Source organism: Sapajus apella, unplaced genomic scaffold (genome assembly GCF_009761245.1).
Source record: "Sapajus apella isolate SASKATOON/1434 unplaced genomic scaffold, GSC_monkey_1.0 scaffold47, whole genome shotgun sequence".
In the NCBI taxonomy this organism is placed as follows: domain Eukaryota; kingdom Metazoa; phylum Chordata; class Mammalia; order Primates; family Cebidae; genus Sapajus; species Sapajus apella.
In genome coordinates, this window is record NW_022436987.1 from 6,676,429 (window position 1) to 6,698,893 (window position 22,465).

At 47.9% G+C, this 22,465-nt stretch overlaps 1 protein-coding gene across 2 annotated transcripts in view; it reads right to left on the minus strand.

Annotated features, from left to right (window-relative positions):
* The window catches only part of GALNT18 (polypeptide N-acetylgalactosaminyltransferase 18), a 364,052-nt gene that overhangs the window by 113,556 nt on the left and 228,031 nt on the right, over positions 1-22,465 (minus strand). For both annotated transcript variants that reach the window (XM_032240753.1, XM_032240752.1), the window contains exons 4-6: positions 6,598-6,781; positions 4,711-4,908; positions 349-463 (exon numbers count right to left, since the gene is read on the minus strand). In XM_032240753.1, the coding sequence (XP_032096644.1) occupies positions 349-463; positions 4,711-4,908; positions 6,598-6,781 (497 nt within the window). The remainder of the gene's footprint in view (positions 1-348; positions 464-4,710; positions 4,909-6,597; positions 6,782-22,465) is intronic.

Below are 22,465 nucleotides of genomic sequence, written 5' to 3' on the forward strand. Positions count from 1 at the left end.
GTCCAGCCACCCTGGATGCCCATTACTGCTTCCTGGAGCACACCTTTGCTCACTCTGATGGGCCTCACTTTAATTTTAAAAGATGCTATTCCCTTGAGTTGGGAGCTTAACCCTCCTATGCTCCCACACCTAGCCAAGAAGGTTCTGAAGCTCTCTTCTCTCTGAAAAGTCAAGAGTCTCCACCCTGTGACTTTCCAGTCCCAATCACACACATGTGGACCAGGGTTCAGGACCGGACATTCAGAATCAGTTTGTTGCTCTCAACCTTAAGCCCCATTTCTCCACCCCTAGACTCATTCACCCTGGTGGGAGCTGAGCCAAGCCCTTTGAGTGAGAAACCCCACTCACCCTGATCCCAAGTTCCACATTCTCGCCCCCGTAGACTTCCATGCCTTCATCCAGCAGGCCAATCTCCTGGAAGTACTGCCGGTCCACAATGAAGCAGCCAATGAGGGCGGGGCTCCTGCAGGGGAAGGGGAGAAGGACCAGTGGTGAGCAGAGAGGCTGTCTGGTGGGGCTGTCCCAGGAGTAAGAGTAGTAGGGCTTTCCTAACAGGACGATCTGGCTCTCTTCCTTCCTTTGCTGCCAGATCCAGTGTGAGTCTTGTTCTTGGAGTGGCCCCTGGGTCTGGGCTTACCCAACCACTCCAGAAAGGCTATTTCATTAGGGCAGTGGCCAGACAGCTGCCGTCCTGGGATAGGCTATTACCGGGGTGGTGCTTGTGTGTGTGTTAGCCCTGAGAAGTGGTTCTCAGCCTGCCAGTCTAGATTGACTGTATCTCTAGCTGCCCTGACCCTGACCTCTGCACAACCAGTCTCTGTTCCTGCTTGGGGACACATACCAGTTTTGTCACCCTTCCTCAACTTGGGATCTGTATGTTATCCTTGGTCCACTTAGAAAGATCAGCTGGGACCAGGTTGTAAAAGGCTTTGGGTAGCAGGGTAAAAAATTTGAATTTTATCTGTAGGTAAATAGGTGTCCATGAGGAATTTTAAGCAGGACAGTGGTGTGGGCAGGTTCATGTTTTTAAAAAGAATAGTCAGGCAGCTGTGGGTGACTGACCAGAGAGGAAGGGGTGAGAATTGAGGGGCCCAGTTGGGAAGTGCATTGCTGTATCCAGGTGAGAAATGCTGGAGAGCTGAGTCAGAGTATCAGGAACAGAGACGGGAATGGTTTAAAGACATATTTTGAAGTGAAATCAGCAGAACTTCAAAACAGGTAAACTACACAAGGGTGAGAAAGGAGGAAGAAGCTGGATGCCATCTGGCTTTCTGGCTCAGGTGACAGTGGTTTGAAGGCCACTCATTAATACCAGGGGCAAAGGAGAAAAAGTTGGTTTCAAAAGAAAGAAGCATTGGTGATGGGAAAACTGATCTTAAGGTACCTGTGTGACACCAGGAGGAGATATCCAACAGGTAGAGCTTAGCTAGATGGCCTGGGTCTGGAATTCAGCAGGGGTCTTAGGCTGGAACAACCTGCCAACAGTGATGGGGTCCAGGAGCTGGAAGGCTTTTCCTTCCTTGTGGGCTGTGAGCTCGCGTCTCACCAGCTACATGCAGACACCCAGTGCAGTACCTCACAGAGAACGATTCACATGAGGTGTCAGCATGAGAGCACGGGGCTGCTTCTCTGCTGATGGCACTGCTTATGCAGTGACGTTGAATTGCTCTACTGCATATTGCCACCATTTCTAGCCCTTGCCTGGCTGGCAGACTTGGAGGGAGTGGGGGAATCAAAGGAGAAATGAAAGCTCCTCAGGGATGAGAAAACTGTCAGTCAATCACATGTAAATGAACCCGTCTTTGAAAACGGAAACTTATCGAGGTGGAGAAAAGGCGATTTTGCAGGCCATTTCCCTGGGGAATGCTGATACAGGAGGCTGCTCAGGCAGAGACTGGCATCCTGGAGCCACTGTCTCTCTTCCTTTCAAATCACTGCATTTTATTCTAAATGGCTTCGTCCTCATAGACCTGCAGGCATACTGGGAAGAAAATCCACCACTCCTAAAGCAGACTGAGACCCTGCTCTGGTGGAGGTAACTGAAGCCAGGCCTTAGAGGTAATTCCTAGGGAAAAATCCCCCCTTCTGGCTGTGTGTCTCTAAGAGAAGTTCCCTAGCTTCTCCGAGCCTAGGATTCCATATCGGTAGCATAGGATCCATTCTAACCTCACGTGAACTAAATTAAAGCACTTGAGAGCCTCTGGGACATAACCAGCACTCAAAAGGTCATTTTAAAAGATGCAATTGTACACTGGAGTCTACAGGATCACCTCTCTAAATGCACGACGATTCAGAAACATCAGGCTAGCAGAGTGAGTCCTTGGCATTTGCCTCTGCATTCCTAAGTGTTGGATGTGACGGGGCACACAGGAAGGAAGGGACCCTGACCAAACTGCCAGTTCAAGCCAGGGAAGGAACAGAATCTGAAACAGTTACTCTGAGGTGGGCACAGGCCACCTCGGTGGTTTATTATTAACCAGCTAGGATTTTAAGTGGATTCTATCAGCCTGAAAGGGTTATTGATTTACACCTTGCCTCATTCCTGTAAGGATTAGAAACAGCTTATGAGAAAATTTAAAATACATAGAAAACCATCAACAGATAAATGTCTAGAAAGACCTAAAGATTGCAACAAATTGGAATGCATGTGCAGACCAAGGTCCCCTCTCAATTGTTCTTAAAGTCGACATGAAAACTTGCCTTTGAGTTTCCTGTTGGTCAAAGTGGAAATGAACATACATGGTCTTAGAAACAAAATGTACAGTTCTCATGTGAAGATGTCACATTAATTGATTCCCGGGGAAAAGCAAGGTTTTCTTTGACTGGCAGTTAGTTTGAAATAAATTTCTCACGTGGATTTTCTTGATGGCGTCACCTGGGGACCTAGCGAACAGCCATTGCAAAGACATCCCTTTGGAATACACTAGAAGATACTGCTTGGCTATTTTTATGGCTTATACCTTGTGTGGGCAAAGCACTAAAGTACAGCTTGAAAGAAAAGGGAGCTCAGATGGGCAAGATACCTTTGTATAAATCACAGCTTTCTGTGGAGCTGTCTTCATCTGGGAATAAAACCAGGAATGTTCTTCCAAAAGTCTTTCATAAAAGTTATTTCCCTCAACCAAGTTTTTGATAAAAACTGGGTGATAGAAAATTTGCGGTGGTAATGACATTGTCCGGCAAGGACCTGGAATGCAGGCTTGCCGATGAAGACTGGGCTGGTACAATTAGAGATGAGCAGAACAGAAACAGTTAATGTCAATGCAGTCTTCTGCAGGAATGCTCATTGCATGGGGGCATATTTGTCCTCGACAGCGTTCATCAGACCTAGGAGCAGAAAACAGCTACACCGGTCCTGAGCTCAACAGTGGACACTGAGAGGGGTGAAAACTGGCCACTGAGTCCAGCTGCCCTGGGTGGGTCCTGGCTCCACCGCCTGGAGCCTTTGGCAGGACCGTTCTCCCCTCTCAGTCTTGCTCTCCTCATCTTGTAAAACAGGGATGAGGCACGAGCTGTCAACAGGTTACGGTGATGGTCGAATGAGCCTGTGCATGTAAGAGACCCTCGTACATAGCAGAATTTCCGCAAATGTTTAGCCACACAAAACTGTGGCAGGAGCCAAGCAGAGTAGGTAACAGGCACCTTCAGGAAAGTGGGCGCTGTTTTCTCCTATCCTGTTTTAAGTCTGCATATATATTTTTTCTTCTGGCAAGGAGAAATGTGATCTTAAGCAATAATCGCTGAGTTTCAATTACATTTTCCACAGCCTTTATCCCTCATGTAAAACAAAGCAACATGAGCTTCTAATCTCTTTCATTCCAAAAACTGTACCCTAGGCCACCTTCTGGTACCTTCTGTTTTGTAATGGGTGGGACTTTGCAGGGGACATAAAGATACCTACCCTATCATCAACATGGACAGAAATCAAAACTAGCAGGGATAGCTGCTGGAGAAGTCCTGAACCTGAAAAACAGAGGCTGCACAGGGGAGTCATTTGTGTGTCTAGGAAGATGGCTGCAAAGGCAGGAAAGAACCTGGGATCTTTGAAATGCAGTATGAAGTCACTTCAATCTGAGCCTTACAGAATGAAGCTCAAATGTTGTCAAAGTACATGCTGTCCTGTGGGGTGGGCTCTTGCCACTCCACCCTCCACCCTCACTGCGGGGAGCTGCCGGCTCACTTCCCGCTTCTAGTCCCTTTGAACCTGCTCTGTATTCATGAGCTTTGCATATAGGTGTCCATTCCCCAACCTAGCCATCTGCTGCCTGCCTTCAAAAACAACTGATAATGGCACCCTCTGAAAAGCATTTCCCCACTTTCAATGCAGTTTCTGCCTGCAGGGTAAAATAATGTTTCTATCCCAATGATTTTGTCTGTCTTCACTAGAGTCCAGGCATTTGAGAGCGGGAACCAAATCTTGATGGCTCTGGATCCCCAAGTCTGGAGCAGTGGCCGGCGCCCAGCAGGTGTCTCACAGTGATGTGTGGAGATGAGCAACTCTGAGGCTGTGAATGGACTCTGAGATCTTCAGAGCCTGTGGCAGTGACTGAAGATCAGACCGCAGTTCCTTTCTACCCTGCCCACCCCGTCATCCCCACAATGGGGCTCAAGTTGGAGAATATGGGTTGGGCCAGTAGGGGGTCACTAGCCTGGAGGCCAAAGCAGAGAGACCCCCAGGTAAAGAGACCTACAGGTAAAGATTTGCCTTACCTGATTGGGGCTGTGGAGTTCTCCAGCTTCCACCAGGCCTTGGGGGGATTTAGGTAGCGGCACCACAGCTCCCAGTCAAAGCCCTGTGCAGCCAGTGGGTACTCTTCTATCTCAAAGTTGTCATATTTGATGTTATCAAAGGACGGCGAGATGATCCGCTTCCGGTTCTCCTTGATGCGGGTGAGTACAGGTTCAGCCCTGGGCGGAGAGGAGACAACCAGAGAGGGGGTAACCATCTGCAAGCTGGAAAAGTCCAGACTAGCATCTCCCGAAAGTCCCTCCCCAGCAGAAAGAGGAAGCAATGCCTGGCCATCTCCTCTGATGGAGAGGTACACTGCCTTCTGGGAAGGAGGCCCTATTCAACTCCCTGTCCCCTGAGGACTTCTGGGATGGCAAGAGGCTCCCTAACTCTGTCGGCATATCCAGAGCTGAGCTGAGAGATTCTTATTCCAGCCAGAATTGTGCTTGTTCGCTTTCCCTTTCTCCAGTAGAAAAAAAAAAAAAAAAAAAAAAAAAAAACTTAGAAGAAAGAAACAGATCTGAGGTTCCAGAAGGAGCTTTCACCTTGGGCTTTGATTTTGCTAAAATTCTATGTATCAACCTGGAGGAAAAGACAGAAGAGGACAGCAGAGACGAGGAAGTGAGAACAAACCTAAATCCACAGCCATGTGACGCTGCCTTGGAGTGCCAGCTGTCCCACATCCACCCCCAGAAGGGCTCCCCAACCACCCAAGGAGGAGTGGGGCATTTGGGCTTTCCCAGAGAGCCCCTGCAGGCACCAGACAAATAATGTGTTTGCAGACAGGAATGATAAGCTTCTCATTAATAATACATTTGGTGCATAATTGTTTATTCAAATCAGCTTGAAATAGTAAGTGTCCCTCTCCTATCCTGGCCATAAATCCAAAGAAAATGCCGTTTAAATAGTCACAAATGGCAAGCAGGGACTTCAGCTATAAAAAATGGCAGTGTTGCAGCCTTAATTTGGGCCTGTTATGACAGCATCCAGCCCAGGCTGCGTGTGCGCCTGGCTGCTCCTTCCTGCTGAAGTGCCCTCCTCTCCCATTCCTGGGAGGCAGAGGCTGGCGCTGTGGAGCATGGACAGGAGAGCAGACCCCAGTGACAAAAGGCATATTGATCAAAGGGTGGTCACCTACTTGCCCCAGCCACTCATGGTCACTGCCAGTGCCTGTGTCTCCCAGGCCCAGGCAAAGTTACACAAAGCAGGTGGCACTGTGCCCTCCAGCCCCGCAGGGAGGTCTGCAGCCGCCACTCTATTCCTGGCTGGCTGCAGCCACTGGGGCCTTCTGGCGGGTTCTTTTTCCCCCAGCACCTGAGCAGCTCTGATCAGAGAAAGGAAGATGTTCTTAAACAGTTTCACCATGGGCAAATCTGAGATTACGTGCTACCCCTGGTCTGGCAGTGGAAAAGCCCAGGGCACCTGTGACAACACTGAGCAATCTTTGCCCACCTTTGCCCACTTGGTGTTGGCCTTGGCTGTGAGGCTGGGCTTCTGCCTCGTGTCTGGCCCAGCTCTCCTCTCCTGAGTGTTGAAATCCTGTCCTTAGCCAGGAGCTCTCTGCTTTGCCTTTAGGAAGTACACTTCTCCTGGTGACCCGGCCAGCCAGAGTCACATGTGATGTCACCAGCCCATTAGGTACAGTGTGCTGACCCATTGACCCCTGGCTACCCCCTCCCCTCTACCACACCCGGAACTCTAAAGGTCCAGCCCTGCTGCCTGGCTCACTCGCATCCCCAAATCTCACCATTCCCAGGATTATCTCCTTTTCCTTAAGCTATGACTAAGATCCCAACATGCTGTGCACTATTGGAGCCAAAGGCCGAGATCCCACTGGGACTCCTCCTCCTCTCCCAAGGGGCACTTACCAGCCCACATTGAACTCCACGTGGGCATCGAACAGCGCCACCACAGGGGCAGTGGCCGCCCTCCAGCCGCTGACCCTGGAGCGGATGAGGCCTTCCTGCTTGCTGTGGCGCACGACTTTGATGAAGCCTGGCTTCTGGCTGTTCACCTTGTCCACATATTCTGTCAGCTTCTCCTTCAGTTCCTCTGTCAGGGAGAATATGCAGCTTAGCATGGAGGGGAGGTCAGCAGGCAGAAGGGGCCATCAAAACAGTCACTCTTTCAGGGTAAACTGACCCCAAAGAACGACTGAGGGGCCCATTCCCTTCCCTGGGTCTTCTTCAGTGTTTCCCGCAGTGGCCAGCACGGCTCAGTTTTGAAGGGAAAAATAGAAGAGAAAACAATATTTCCTGAGGCTCAGCAATGGCCAGAGTCATATACGCTGCACCCGTGGTCTATTTAATCCTCACAACAAGCCAATGGGGAAACAGTAGCACAAAAGAGTTCATCAAGTTCTCCAGCGTCATGCAGCCTGTGAGTGGCACAGTCCACTTTCAGACCAGGTCTAGTGACTTGAAAAGCCATCATCAGCACAGCCACCTCCTTCCTAATGATCTCCATCTCCATCGGTGCCCCCATAACCCACAGGGGAAGCTCCGTCTGCTAAGACCCCAGCCCAGGGTCCACTCTCTGCCTGGATCTCCATCTATCCAGGAAGCGGAAGGCCAGCAGCTGTGCCCATGTGAGCAGCTGGCATTGGTTTGCTGCCTATGATCCTGGACCTGGCTAAGCATTTGATGCCTCTGCTTTATAACTGTAAATGAAACAGAAACAGGCCTCAGCAGCAGCCCCCGAGCCCCCAGCAAGAGAAGGCACAGCCACTGCATTGTGTTCTCCGCAGCAGTTAAGGCAAGAGCCTGTGACAGCCCTCAGAGTTGGTTGGACAGGATTCTAAAGTTCCTTTTGAACCAAGTGTCCATCCCAAGGTGTGAAGCCCCTCTGTCTGCCCTGATGAGTGATCATCCAGCCCTTGCAGTGAAAGGGAATCCTGTGCAATCCTTTCCTTAGAGGGCCTCTTCAACCATTTGGTGTTCTTCCTTCTTCTGACCTCCAAGTGCCAGGGTCCCTCAACCTTCCACTCATGACTCCAATGGGACCTATTCTGGAGTCATAGAAGACAGATCAAATCCCTCTTTCCAGATAACAACCCTTTAGAGTTGAAGCCCAGCCTTAAGTCTTTGCTAAGGACTTCTCTAAGTTAAGTATCTTCAGTTCCTCCCTGTGTTTCCTCATATCTCCTACTTTCAAATTCTCTAATCATGTTGAACTTCTCTCTAAGTTAGTTTTTCTTGAACCCTTTATATCATGCAGAAGTTGGCCTAATACTTCTAAAGTAAACTGGGCAATACAGAATAGAAGAAACAAATCACCTCCCTTAATCTAGATCTATGCTCCTATTAATATAACCTAAAATCACAACAACTTTGATTACTTTTGTCTCAAATTAAGCTTACTAATAACATATACTTACAAATTATTTTTACATGGTGCTACTAAGTCAGGCCTCCTCCATCCCATCTCTGGGGATGCGGGCACATGTGCAGGTTCTTGGGTGTGTGTGCACATATGGGTGCCTGCTTTGAGTCAAAACAAAGAATCTTATGTTTACTTTTATTTAGTCAACCTTTCTAAAGATTTCCACTATTTCTTTGGATGTCAAAATGTTTTTGTCCCCTGGTTTTATGACCCAATGTATTTCTTATCCAGCCCTTCCAAGTTTCCAGCTTCTGCAAAAGTGGTGAGCATATGGCCTTTCTTGTCATTCAAGTGATCCTTTTTAAAAGCGTGGCCCCTGTCCTAAGCTAGGGCTGGTAGGGGCTGTCAATATCCTCATTCCAACCTGGAGAAAACTCAGCTGATTTCTGGGCTGCCACTATCATGCTGTATATCTCACTGCAGCCCATATGAAAATGACCTCAAGATCTCCGACTGCTGCAGCTGACTGGGGAGGAACGCTGTCTCACAAATGTCAGTACGTTGGCCACCGAGCAGCATAACTCAGTGTGTCTCACACTTACAAGGTCTTCGAGCACCGCTGCCAGGAGGCTTCTTAAAACATTTACTGTTTTATCATTTCCAAGGTCCATTTCTCACACATCCTTTCTGAAAAATTTAAAAAGAGCTCATAAAGCCTGATATTTGGGCTTTTGATGGTGGCAGTTAAGTGCTGAGTACACAGAACTTGGAGTGAGAACTGGGCTAGTACCAAATGGCCTGATATAAATCCCCTCCCCTCCCCATGGCAGGAATTCCTGTCCCCTTCTCTCCCTCCTCAAACCTCAGCTGAGACTCCTACCACCTGACTGCTGCTAATACCTACTGTGACTAAGGTATTCATGGGAGGAGGCTGAGGATGACTGCTACCAAATGGTCCCCCATGAATTTCACCCCTCTGAATTCAAATCCTTGTGTGGCCGCCTCACACACTGAGTCTGGGCTTGACACAACAGGACACAGCAGGAGGGACCCTGTGCAGGTTCCAGGCCTTCTGCTTTTGCTTTCTTGCTTCCCTAACTAAGGAAGTCCCAGCCAGCCTCCTCCCCAGCCCAGAAGACCCCAGTCATTTAGGCTGCCCCACAAAGACCCCAGACAGGTGAGTGAGGCCCTCATGGATCCTTCAGCCCCAGTGGGGCCACCAGCTGATTGCAAATGACAGAGGGAGCCATTGTGTAGTGCAGAGACAGGCTGCCCAGTGATCTCAGTCTTTATTGCAGGATTCTAGGCCAGTGGATGGTTGCTGTTTCACACCATAACTTCTGGAATGATCTGTTATACTCAATGGCTATAATAAACACTGTCTATTGTTCTGGTCTGATGCTGGGGTTAAAATAAGATCGTGAACTCCTGATGCACAGCAAATGCAGTCAGAGGAAGAATGAGCTTGAAGGGTGGCAGCAAGAGATGGAAAGCTTTGCTTCCTGTAGGACCTGCTTGCCCCTTTGTAGCTCTGCGCTCTGTTAACACTGAGCTAGAGTAAATGTTTCTGGTGGACCAGAGAGTAAAAAGTTCCATCCCCAGTCAGCTGCATCCCAAACATGTGCTGCTGATTAGAAGAGGGAATTCTCTCAGCCCCAACCAAACAACTGCTATCCAAAAAAGAAAATAAAGAAGAAAAAAAATGCCTTGAAATACCCTAGATGATACTGGCTCTGTCTTTGCTAAGTACCTTTACTTAATTAGGCTTTCATGTTTTCTTTTCATCTTTGTTAAGTGACAAAGCAAAAAAGAACTATCTCAAAAGCACTTCTGCATTGGCTGAAAACCTGTTTTCCCAGACACTGTCTATTGTATATTATATACATTGACTATTAACTATTTTATATACACATAAACACACACACACATGCATGTTCACACATGATATGTCTCAAAACTTAGCTCTAAAAATTGTGCTTTTGGAGTTGAACTTGTATTTTTCCTTACAGCTAAACACAAGTACCCAGTACATCATATTTGGCTTTTTGCTAAGGCTGCCAGGAAGCTCAGAGACCAATATAATAACTAATCACAAAGATTTTATCAGAATTTTGGCTGCCCTATCTTTGCTAAACCTTTGATTTTCTGGTTCAAATTTAAAGCTGATTGACTTTCACTTTTTATTCCCTATGCAAGCTATCTTTATTTTTTGAAATTTTTATAACTGACATTTAATAAAGTGTCTTGGTGAGTTAGGACAGGAGTATAATTGTGGAAGGGAAAGGGAAGGTATATTTTGTGCTTGTTTTAATGTGTTGGGGAAAGAGGAGGCAGGGAGGCTGCTTGCTGTGACTGTCAGATCTAGAGTCCATGTGGAGCTGTAGCCTGTGTTGACAGAGAAATACAATTTGCACCCTGCATGGGGCCAGGTGTCATCCCGCTTATGTTGCCGTCTCAGCCCTCTCCTACTGTCCACAAATCCCTGATCTGCTGACATCGGAGGGACCTCTGTAAACCAGCACTCCCAGAAGCAGTGATGAAACACCACTCACCTCCTGGGAGGTCGCAGGCCACACTCCACATCCCCACAGGGAGCCTCCTCTCAGGGCCTGCTCAGGGCAGGCTGCTTGCCAGCTCTCACTTCCTCAGGCTTAGATGCCAAGAAAGTATGCGGGATTCACCAGCCCGGTCAAACAGAGCCCCTCTCCCCTTCTCATATATCCCCTTCCACTGCTCCTGTAAAAAGTGTTTAGCTCCACAAGGTCAGCCCCAAAGAAACAGAATGCAGGCTGAGCAGGAAGGGGCTGTTAATCTGACTTAAGCACTTAATAGGACACTCTGATCTCATGCATAAAGGAAACTAAAGGATCCGAAAGTTGATGCCTAATGGGGCTTTGCTCTTTGGAGAGGTACATTGGCATTTGGCAGGTACACTGGCATTTTATAAAACTGCTTTTCTAGGCTTGCTGTGGAGAACCAGGCAGAGCTCCTCATCTCTCCCTCCAGGTTCAGATGACCGTTTCCCACATATCCTCTAGGTTTGGGGGACGTAGAAATGAAGGGGGAATTTACCCATTCATTCAACAAATATTGAACACTTACTGATATGGTTTGGCTCTGTGTCCCCACCCAAATCTTATCTCGAATTGTAATCCCCTCATGTCAAGGTGATTGGATCATGCGGGCAGGTTTCCCCACACTGTTCTCATAGCAATGAGTGAGTTCTCACGAGATCTGATGGTTTAAAAGTGTGGCACTTGCCCTTGCTCTTTCTCCTCTCCTGCCGCCTTGTGAAGAACATGATGGTTTCTCCTTCACACAACTGTAAGTTTCCTGAGGCCTCCCCAACCATGTGGAACTGTGAGTCAATTCAACCTCTTTTCTTTATAAATTGCTCAGTCCCAAGTAGTTCTTTATAGCAGTGCAAGAATGGACTAACACACTTACTATTAGTCCATTCATGGGTAATAATCTTTGGCATGCCTTGATCATACCTCAACTAGGTACTGATTTAGTTGCTGTGGTTATAACTATAAACAAGATAGTCGGCAATGAACTGTTTATTCCTAAAATTATGTTGAAATCCTAACCCCCAGTGTAATGGTATTAGGAGGTAGGGCCTCTGGAAAATAATTAGGCCATGAGGGTGGAGCTATTTTATCTTGGTCTGTTTTGTACTGCTATAACAGAATACCTGAGTACTTTACAAAGAACAGAGATTTATTTCTTCACAGTTCTGGAGCCTGGGAAGCCCAAGATCAAGGCGCTAGCATTTGGTGTCTGGTTGACGGCCTTTTTGCTGTGTTTTCAAGTGGCAGCAGGCAGATGCGTAAGCTAGCCTAAAGCTTTATGAATCCTCTTTTTAAAGAGCCTTAATCCCATGAACAATGAAGCAAACTTCATGACTTACTCACCTCTGAAAAGGCCATACCTCTTAATACTTTCACACTGGTGACACCTAAATTTTGGAGGGGAAATACTCAAAATCACAGCAGGCCCCATAAATGGGATTAGTACTCTTATAAAAGGGACTCCAGAGAGTGCTCTTGTCCTCTTTCTGCCATGTGAGGTTGCAATGAGATGTGAGCAGTCTGCAGCCTGGAAGAGGGTCCTCAACAGGACCCAACCACGCTGGCAGCTTGATCTCAGACTCCCGGCCTCTGGAACTGACAGAAATAAATGTCTGTTGTTTATAAGCCACTCAGTCTATGGCGCTTTGTTACAGCAGCTCAGACTAAGACACAGCTCTTACGGCATTTCCATGCTACTGGATGTTTAGAAGGCATGTTGGTAGGAGAGACACAGGAAAAGCATATTGGTCCATCTGTGTTGCTATAAAGGAATAACTGAGGCTGGGTAATTTATAAAGAAAAGAGGTTAATTTGGCTCATGGTTCTGCAGGCTTTATAAGAAGGGTAGTATCAGCATTCACTTCAGGTTAGGGCCTCAGGCTGCTTCTACTCATGGTGGAAGGGGAAGGGGAACCAGGATATGCAGAGACCACATGGTGAAGCAAGGAGGCAAGACAGAGGGCAGATGTACCAGGCTCTTTATAACAATCAACTCTCATGGGAACTAGTGGAGGAAAAATTCATTCATTCTCCCCACCACCCCAGGGAGGGCATTAATCTATTCATGAGGGGTCCACTCCCATGACCCAAATTCCTCCCACTAGGCCCCACGTCCACCATTGGGGATCAAATTTTAACATGATATGGGAGGGGACAAACATCCAAACTGTGGCAGAGAGGGAGAGGAAGCAGGAAATGCTGTGGCATTAACGTCTATGGAAGTAGTTGTCAATCAATGAGGGGTAGCAGCTGGAGAATGAATACCCCATGGGTGAGTCAAATCGTATCCCCTTAAATCCATATGCTGAAATCCTAAACCCTAGTACCTCCAAATGCGACCTTATTTGGAAAGAGGGTCACTGCAGATGTGATTAGTTGAGATGAGACCACACTGGAGTGGATGGGATCCTCATCCAGTATGACTGGTTTTCTTGTAAAACGAGATTCGGACACAGGCGGAGGGAAGAAGTCATGTGAAGAGGAAGGCAGAGACTGGAGTGATGGATCTCAAAGCCAAGGCCTGCCAAAGATGGCCAGCAAAGCACCAGAAGCTAGGGGAGGGGCACGGCAGAGATTCCCTCTCACAGTCCTGCTGACACCTTGATTTCAGACTTCTAGCCTGCAGAAGCGTGGGACAATGTCTGCTGGAGTAGCCACGAGATAGCGGTATTTTCATTACAACAGACACAGGAAATGAATATAACCCAGCTTCCTCACTTCTCAGGTGGGATGGCACTGCAGAGTATCCCAGTCTCCTGGTGGTTCCCAGGACGATGGAGTCCAGGTCCCCACGGCAGTACCATGTTCATTGATGCCCACGGTATCAGCTCTCTTCTCTTCTCTGTCTCCCATCCCCACCCTCTCAGCAGTTTTCCCAAATGACTTGGCCTCAAATCTTGTCTCAGGATCTCCTTGGCTTCTGGGAAACCCAGACCAAGACAGCTGTACATTCCAAGTCACCATGGGCCCCACCAATTGCTTCACACTTTCCCGGTTCTTGAAAGCATTTAAATTTTCAACTCTTGACCTATGTGTATAGTGTGTATGTATGCGTGTATGATGGCTTACATTCAAAATACTGACCCCATTTCCCTCTTCTCTCAATCTCTGCATTAACTGGGTGTTATTTAATAAAAGAAAGAACAGTAAATACAGTATACTAGCCATTTTTCTAAGTACTCGGTATATGTGATCTCATTTAATCATTTCAACAACCCTAGGACATAGCTCCTCTTATCATGATCCCATTTTGAAGACGAGGAAATTAAAGCACAAAGTGATCCAGGTAGCAAGTGATAGAGACAGGATTGAAATCCAGCTAAGCTGTCCTCATACTCTCCACCTCTTCACTCTAGCCTCCTTTGGAGAGTAAGAAGCTGGTCTGCAGAAGCATCACCTCATTTAAATCACAGGCTCCAGGGCATCATCCCCACAAAGAGTCTCATTCAGTAGATCACGGGTGGGACCAGAGAATCTGAATTTCACACAAGAATCTCCCAGTGAGATTCCGATGGATCGTCCAAGCTTGAAATAAAAAGATGGGCTTTATAACGGAGTAGAAAAAGGCACCTCCTCCCAAATATGCGTGCTTGTAGCCCTTAAGAGAAGGACACAGAAGCAGTCTAAAAAGGCGCCCTCACACCTGCCCAGGTAGTTTTTCTCTTCATTCTTCCCAACTCACTGGCTCCCCTGTGCTGCCGTCCACCGTGAGTCCTTCCGTTCCCAGCTGCTTTTTGTTCTCTGCATGGCCACCTTTGGGTCTGAAGCTTTGGGCTGTCCCCTACCATTCCCCAGCTGCCTTCTGCTTTTTGTCTCACCCTGGCCGCACCCCTCCTTCCTAGCCCAAGGCTATTCCTCAAAGACCAGCCTGGATTATAGCTTTGCCATTCCATCCCTCCAGCTGCCCAGGAGCGGAGTGTGAACACCCCACTTTTACCCCCACTAATCCACCTCCCACTGACAAGTGAAATTAATTGCTTGTCTCCAATGGTGCTAATTTAAAGATTAAAAGCACTGCACATTTATGTTTATTCCTTTCCAAGTGAAAAGTGGCTTGCCTTCTTCAGATCAGAAGATTAACTGGCTTTCCTCTGAAGCCATTTAGGGCCACTGAAACACAAATGCTATGTCAACACATTTTAAAAGAGAGATTATTTATAAGGATGCAATCGTTGTCAAACCTAGTTGATCATCCACATCACATCATGGGGAAGCTAAAAATTAAATAAAGACAGATGTCACCGTCCCCACCTCCATGGAGAATCTGGAGTGGGGGCTCAGGATTCAGATGGTGCTGCTGATAAATAATGGTGAGCCTGGCTTGGACAGCTGGGATCCGAGAGCTCCGGGCAGCATTGTTGTGTGTATTCCTCTGTCTTGAAGATCACTCCAGACAAGCTTTCAAAGTCTGGGCAGTTTACAAATGCCTTCCCCGAGGTTCATTCCTCTGTCTGCTGCACTTAACAGCTGCACTTCCGTCCAGCTCATTTAATAGCTGCACTTTTTCAAAGTCGATTGATACTAAAGGAGATTTGAAATGGCCTTAAATAGTTCCCTCACTCAGGCTATGGGGTTCAGGCACACAGTGTTACAATCTTCCTGGGAGGCTGCAAACATTAATTCAGCCTTATCAAGTTACAGAAAGTCCCAGATTTACCACCTAACAGGCCCCAATCATCTGTTTTAAACTTTACTCTTTGGCATCACAGCAGGGCACTCATGGCCACCAAAACCCACAAGGCATATGCACTCCAGACTTAGCGGGGGTCTCTAGAACCAGGCTCTGAGAACCCACAGACACCCTCTTATCAGTGCCAAAATGGCTTTATCTCCCTAAGATGCTGTATCCTGTAAAAAATGGTCAGAACTGGTTTCTGAAGATGACTGTGGCAGGTGATAGGAGAATGTCTACCTGACTAGTCAGGAATGTGGGTTCTAACCAAAGTTTGACAGTCTCTCTTTCTTCCTCTCTCTCTCTTTCTCTCAAATTAAGACAAAATAAAACAAAAACCCTTGATCTCTAATGTTTGCCACTGCCTGTGGTGTAAATACTTCCATCATTGCTGATTGCACGTTACCAGCCTAACACCACTGGGTCTGAAGTGGGAAAAAATGTGAGAGTCGGGTGAGGAAGTGCACGATGAGCTCAGATATTCCAGGGCAGCCCCAGCACTGGTCTGATGCTCAAGGCCAAAAAAAAAAAGCTGCGGTTCTGTGGCCCTTCCCTTACACCACATAATGGGCACTGTGCTCAGCACTTCAAATCAATCCATCCTTTATTCATTCACTCAACAATGATATATTATGTACATATGATGTGCACTACTTAAGATTCTCACCTCGTTACTACCCTGCAAACAATATTTATAGCTAATGCTTATTCAGTTAGTTTATCAGATACTGGGGACTGTTCTAAACCTGCTTCATGTATTACTCATTCAGAACCCTCAGCAAACATAATGCTACCAAGGTAGGTAGCATGACCATTTCTGTTCCCTGGATTAGGAAACACAGCCCAGAGAGGCTAAAGGATATGCCCAGTGTCACAGAGCTAGAAGACAGTAGACCCGGAAAGCAAACACAGGCAACCTGAAGATAATAACCTCATTATTATCTTCAAATGACAAAGGAGAAAAATCAAGGATGAGAGACTTTAAAGAACATACTCCAAGTGACACAGAAGGTAAGGAAGGAGCAGGATTCAAACTCAGGCCTGCCTGCCTCTGAAGACTTGGCTCTGTTCCAGTCTGTTCCACAGCCTTCCAAAGGAGTCAGCATCTTAGGCTTGACAGAGGCTGTTCCCCCAGGGCCATTACTCCATGCTCTCTATTCACCCACCTTGAGTAATTTAGCAGATGGGGATAAGAATAATGGACTAATAGAAGTCAGTCTCTTCGCTGACTAAATGACCTTGGCAAAGGGCCAGCTTGCCTTTGCACTTCCTGGGGCTGTGTGAGGAGGAAACTCCTGTAAAGAAAAGGTGGGGCGATGGACCAAACGCTGTGAAATTACTTACAGGGCAGGAACTACTCCTGCTACTCTGAGGAAGGTTTGCAGCAGGAATCACAGGACTTACTAAAAACGCCATGATGAGTGATTGATGTCAGCCATGTCCAGGCAGGAGTGGATGCTGCCCCAGCCCCAGCTCCTCCCGCTTAGGAGTACTGGGAAGGGTCCTCCCATGAGCTTCTAGGGAGGGCATATCCAGAACTCAAAGCCTGGGGAACTGCTGGCAGATAGTGTTTAATAGCAGGTGAAATCAGAGCTGAGAATAAGCCGTGTGGACGTCCCCCTGTGCAATGGGAATTCCAGGAGGGCCAGAGCCAAGTCCTTCTATCCTATGTGTGGGTCACTCAGGACGGTCCAGTGACCCTTGGCAGTTAAGCCAGAGGCCAACTTGAATTTTGGTGCTGGCTTCTCCTTTTGTGCAAGCCTTCGAGCTTAGAGTGCTGCCAAACTCAAAAAACTGATGATCCTAAAATCTCATGACTGAGAGCCCAAGACTTTATGATTCTGAATCCAAAATTTCAAAATTCTGAAATTCCTAGAGTCTCTGATTCTTAAATACTAGCTCCCAGGATTCTGAGATGCCATGAGTCTAAGCTTCTGTAATGCCAGAATAATTGCTTGAGGCTGTGCTTACCACCATCCTACCCCCCAGCCCCACCCCCAATTGTTGATGGCTTACAAGGTCAAACATCCTGGCCCAGCCTCCTCTGCAAGACTCTGTGCTTGTCACATTCCCAAACGCACTAAGCTCAGTCATGCCAGAGTGCCCTTGCACTACCTGCCCCCTCTGCCTGCCACATTCTTCTCGCCTTCCCTGACCCAGCTCGGCTTCTGTAAGAAGCTTTCCCTCACCTGCCGCTCTAGAAGGGGACTGGTCTTTCCTTGAGGTACAGACACAGGGGACTAGAAAACATACTCCAGGCAACCAGTGCAGGCCAGCTTCAGGCCCTGAGCTCCAGCTCCTACCAGGGCAGCTCCGAGCATCCTCTGGGGGAAGAGCTAAGGTACCCACAGGCTGTATGTCAACTCTGCACTTCTGCAAATCACTGCTGCTCGGTTGTGTGACCAGCGGCCTCAGCCCAGCTGATTTACGACTCAAGAGACCCGGCCGGCTTCACACATGTATTTACACACCAGCCTGATCTCCTCAGTAGTGAGGTGGAAGGCCCTTTTTCTCTGCTTCAGAACACCTTCCAGAAATGTATCCTCAAAGGGAGGGATCCCATGAAGGAGGAGCCACAAAGCAGAACCCAGTGTTCTCCCGGGCTTCCTGTTTTCATTTCTTTATTGCAATATGTCAAGTAGAGCAGAAGGAACAGAGGTTTGGGGAGACCGGCCTCAGTTTAATTCCCAGCTCTGACATTTACCAGCTGTGTGACTCTGGGCACAAGACTTAACCTCTCTGAGCCTCAGTTCTCTCAGCTGCCTCTTTTGGGTCTCTGTGGAAATCCACAAGACAAGGCCTGGCATGTTGTGAGAGCTTCACAGCTGGTGCCGTTACCTACTCATCAGTCTCAACTCCTTTGCTCCCTTCCTCCTTTCCAAAGGAAGGTCCCTAGGCTGGGTGCAAGCCCCCACCCTCTGTCCTGCATTTCTAAGAAAGCCAGCCCTGCAGCAAATTGCCCTGGAACTTCCTCACGTACAGGACACTGTTGCTGCTCCTCACGGGCCACTTCCCACCTAGCCACTCTGATTGCATTTCCACCCCCTTCCTACCTCAACCTGCATCTATTTATCCAACAACACTTTAACAGTGATTTCTATGTGAAAGGTACTCCTAAGATCTTTATTTGTGTTGCCACTTAGCACTTATGATCACTCTATTAGGTAAGCACTACTAGCAACCCATTTTATAGATGAGAAAACTGAGGCATGGTTAAATAATTAGCAAGTGGTAGAGCCCACATCCAATCTCAGCACTTTGGCTCCAAAGTCCATGCTCTTAACACATATCCTGTCTGTGGGACCAAGGCCAAGAGGGTGCCTTTAATGAGATCCACCCAGGCTCTGTGCTAGGCCTTTAACACATGTCTTACCATCCTCACCTTCTGATTTAAGGCAGATGAAAAAATAAAGGAAGGCTAATGCTATATTTTTTTCTCATTCCCTGTAATCCCCTGAGGCAGGAACCTTTATGCTCTTAGCCCCATGTTACAAATGTGCAAAATGAGGCTAGGAAGAGGGGGCCAGGGTATTTACATATTGGTTCCCAGCAGTCACTGGTTGAGGACTGCTCCAGGGGTAGGTTAAGTTTCAGCATATCCAGCCTGTTCTGTGCAAGGCAGAGCAGCCTTCCAGGGCTTTGGAGAAAGCCCTCAGGTAAAGAGAAGCCGGTATCTGAACAGCTGGAAGCGCTGTGCACACCTAAGAGGTAAGGCCAGAGCATAGCCCAGCCCTGGCAGCTCTGCTACGCCGAGCCTGGCACGTGGCAGAGGTGCCACAGGTGTGTGTTTCATTTTCATAAACATGTATTGCAAGGATGAATGAGTGCCTGAGTCATGTCTTGCTCAGTGCTTTCTAATGACCAACATTTAAACTCCTCCAGGAAGACTTTGGTACTGCTTTTTCTTTGGTTTCCTCTGCTCTTTGGCCCTGTATCCCTCCTTGTGCTGATGTACTGAATGTTCCACTGGACTGTGAGCTCCAAGAGGAGGGACCTATGGTTTTACCCTTCTCTGTGTCCAGAGAGCCCAGCTGAAGCCTGGCATTCAGTAGAAGTTTCTTGACTACATGGAGTCATGGCACATGGAACAGAAATCCTCATATAAAGGTTCTGAGGACCTCTCTGGAAAATACCCAGAAAAAAAGCTGATGGGCCCGCTGGTAAGCCTCAGAACTACCTCGGAGTTAAAAAGTCACTGTTTATGCGGAACCTACTTGCTGAAGTTTTCAGCACTTGGCACAGTTTCTGACACGTGGCGAACATGGGCTCACCAGTTTTGTTTCACACACAATCCCATTCAATCCTTCTGCGACTCTGCAAGTGCAACAGCATCACAGATTTTTTTTAAACTTTATTTTTAACTATTATGCATACTATAGCCATTTTAATATAAGGAAACGGAGGCTCAGCAATGCTAATATTTTTTCCTTAAGTCACATGGCTAAGGAATGGGAGGCTCCCTCTCAGGGATCATGGGGCAGGTCAGACAGACTTTGCCACCTTTCCTCTTAGAGGTCCCTGCCGACCTTTCTTATAATCTTTGCATGTTTGGTCCCATGGCGGAGGGGGTGGGGGTCACTGGAACAACAGTAGAAAGTGTGGGAAGGCCAGGGGAGGACATGTCCAGACAATGGGAGCAGGCAGCCCAGCAGCAAAGTAGGTGGGGCCGATGCTCAGTTTGGGGATACCCAGCCTCAGATTTGGAACAACAGCCATGGGGTCAGGGTGTGGGGTGGGCTACCACTGGCCCCTGGGACAAAACCTTTCTGGGGTTGCTGATGGGACTGGAAGAGATTGGTATTGAGGGTGACTCTTAAATCCAGGCTTAGGCCCCAGGTGGGCCACTGTCCATGCTCCTGGGCTCCTAGGCGGGCTCAGAGTTTATTAACTGCTTGAGTCTGCTTAGGCTGCTGCTAGATCCCAGATATAGAAAAACAAATTGACTTCTGGAAACCTTGTGTGTTTTTCTGTTTGTTTGCTTTTAAGCAGAGTCTATGTCTAAAGGCACACCCTTGCCAGCTTTCAACACGAACTGCCAACATCAGCCTGCTCCTAGGCCCTGGCCCAGGCCATGTGGGCTTCCTTGCTCTCCTTGCATATGCTTTTCCCTTTCTTTAAAGCCACCAAAGGCAGCCACTGGGGTCCTCGAGATGCTGTCAGAATGGCGGGCATGGGCTGCCAGTAGAACATCAACAGCTAGAGCAGACACACCCAGACAGGTGGGACGGACAACCCCGCCCAGGATCTGCCCTCCAAAGACTGCAGCCTTGGCAGCTAGCAGACTGTCAACCCATCTTGTCACTGCGCCTTTCATCATTATTGATTTTTTCCAGATCCCTCTATTTCAGGAACACACATCATCATAGTCTTCTCATGAGATTTACTTTAGAAAACCCAAGAAATATTACTTTCCAGTTAGACATACCCCAAATATCAAAAATATTGTCCCTTCTTACTTCATGTCCTGTTTGTCTTCCTTTCACTCGTGTGTTCAAATGGCGGATATGTACTAAGCACTGGGCATGCGGCAGGCCTGATGCTAAGCGGTGAAGATGGGGAGTAAGTCAATGTCCACCTCAACAAAACTCACAGTTTAGTGGGAAGAATGAATTAAACCAGTAATTTTAATGCACTGAAATACATCCTAAAAGTGTTTGCCACAAGGTGCTATAAAAATATAGTACAGGATGTGACCCCCTCTGCAGGGGTTCAGGGCAAGTGTTATAGAATGCTATTTGCATTTGTCTCAATGGATGGATGAAGGGTCTTTCCTAGGAGGATAAAGGAAGTATAAAAAAACCTATCATGGGTAGAAAAACAGAATGCATAAAGGCTAGAGGCAAGAATGTGCACAACAGGCTTGGGAAGGAGTAACAGGTATGGGCTATAGCTGAGGGCAGGGATACCAATTCAATTTGGGGAGAGGAGGTTGGATAAGTGAGTCGTAGAGAGATGGTGAGGGCCTTGAAAGATGGGCCAAAAAACATTAGGAAGTCAGAAGAAAGCTTTACTTGGATTCCTCCCACCTAAAGTTCTCCAAGAGATGAACTGAAATGTCAGGAAGAACTTTTCATCAATTTAATTAAAAAAAAAAAACCTCTACTGTAGCAGCAGAAGGAACTGGCCCATTCTGGAGATCTAAGGGGGTGAGGGTTGTGTTTTATGTTGTTTTCCCCAAATAACGTAAGGCATGGGCTCCTCACTAAGCTCCAAGGCTCAGTCATGGCCGCATGGGGTCTCTAACAAGGACCTGGCTCTTTGCTTGAGACAGCATCCAGGGCAGGGATAGAGGCAATCTGAGGTGGCACCAATAGACGGGGTCTGGTCCTCTGCCCGGATTCTTGAGCCCTTCCTGACCACATCCTGGCTTTGCCTGGCGCTATAATGGGTTCCACACTTCCCCTGAGCATTCTGAGTTGGAGTAGCCAGGCCTGCTGCTCTCACTGTGGAAATGACTCAGGGACCACTCAGGCGAGAGGCTGGGCTGGCCTGGGAGCAGGGTCTGACATGCTGTCGGGGACCCAGTCTGAAGAGAACTCAGTACCGACTCAACCCTGCAGTATCAGACTGAGTTGATCTCCAGGTTTAGGACTGGGCTTATCATCTTTCCTGCATCATTCATTCACTCATTTAGCAAACATGTGGGTGACACAGTGCCAGGCACCCATCCTCAAGTAAGGTTCAGGCCCTGTCAACCTGGGCCTTGTGAGGTCCCACAGTTGGAATGCTGGGCGTGGCTGGGGTCCCCATGCCTCTATGACAGGTTTACAATGCTGCTGGCCCAAGAGAGCCACAGAGGACAGCCTGGTGATTGGTAATGAAGTGATCATGTCTAACCAGGAGCAGAGGAGCGGAGTCGCGAGGAAGCAGGAAGAAGGGAAGGGGACAGGAGGCCTTGGCCTGCTTCAGCGCCCACTATGTGGCAGGCCGTGTGTGTCGTCTGCATCAGCTCATTGAATCTGCATATGTGGCAGGGTCTGTGCTACAGGCTTCACCCGCATTTGCCCATCATCACAATGATCCCATGAGATGGGGAAACTGAGACCTAGAACCTCAGAGGATGGTGAGGAGGCAACGTCAGGGACCTCAGGGAGCTTTAGGTGTTCCTGTCTGAGGCAAAGGCCAATTGATGTGCAGCAAATAGAAGTGGCCGCTGTACTTGAGGGGAGGTGA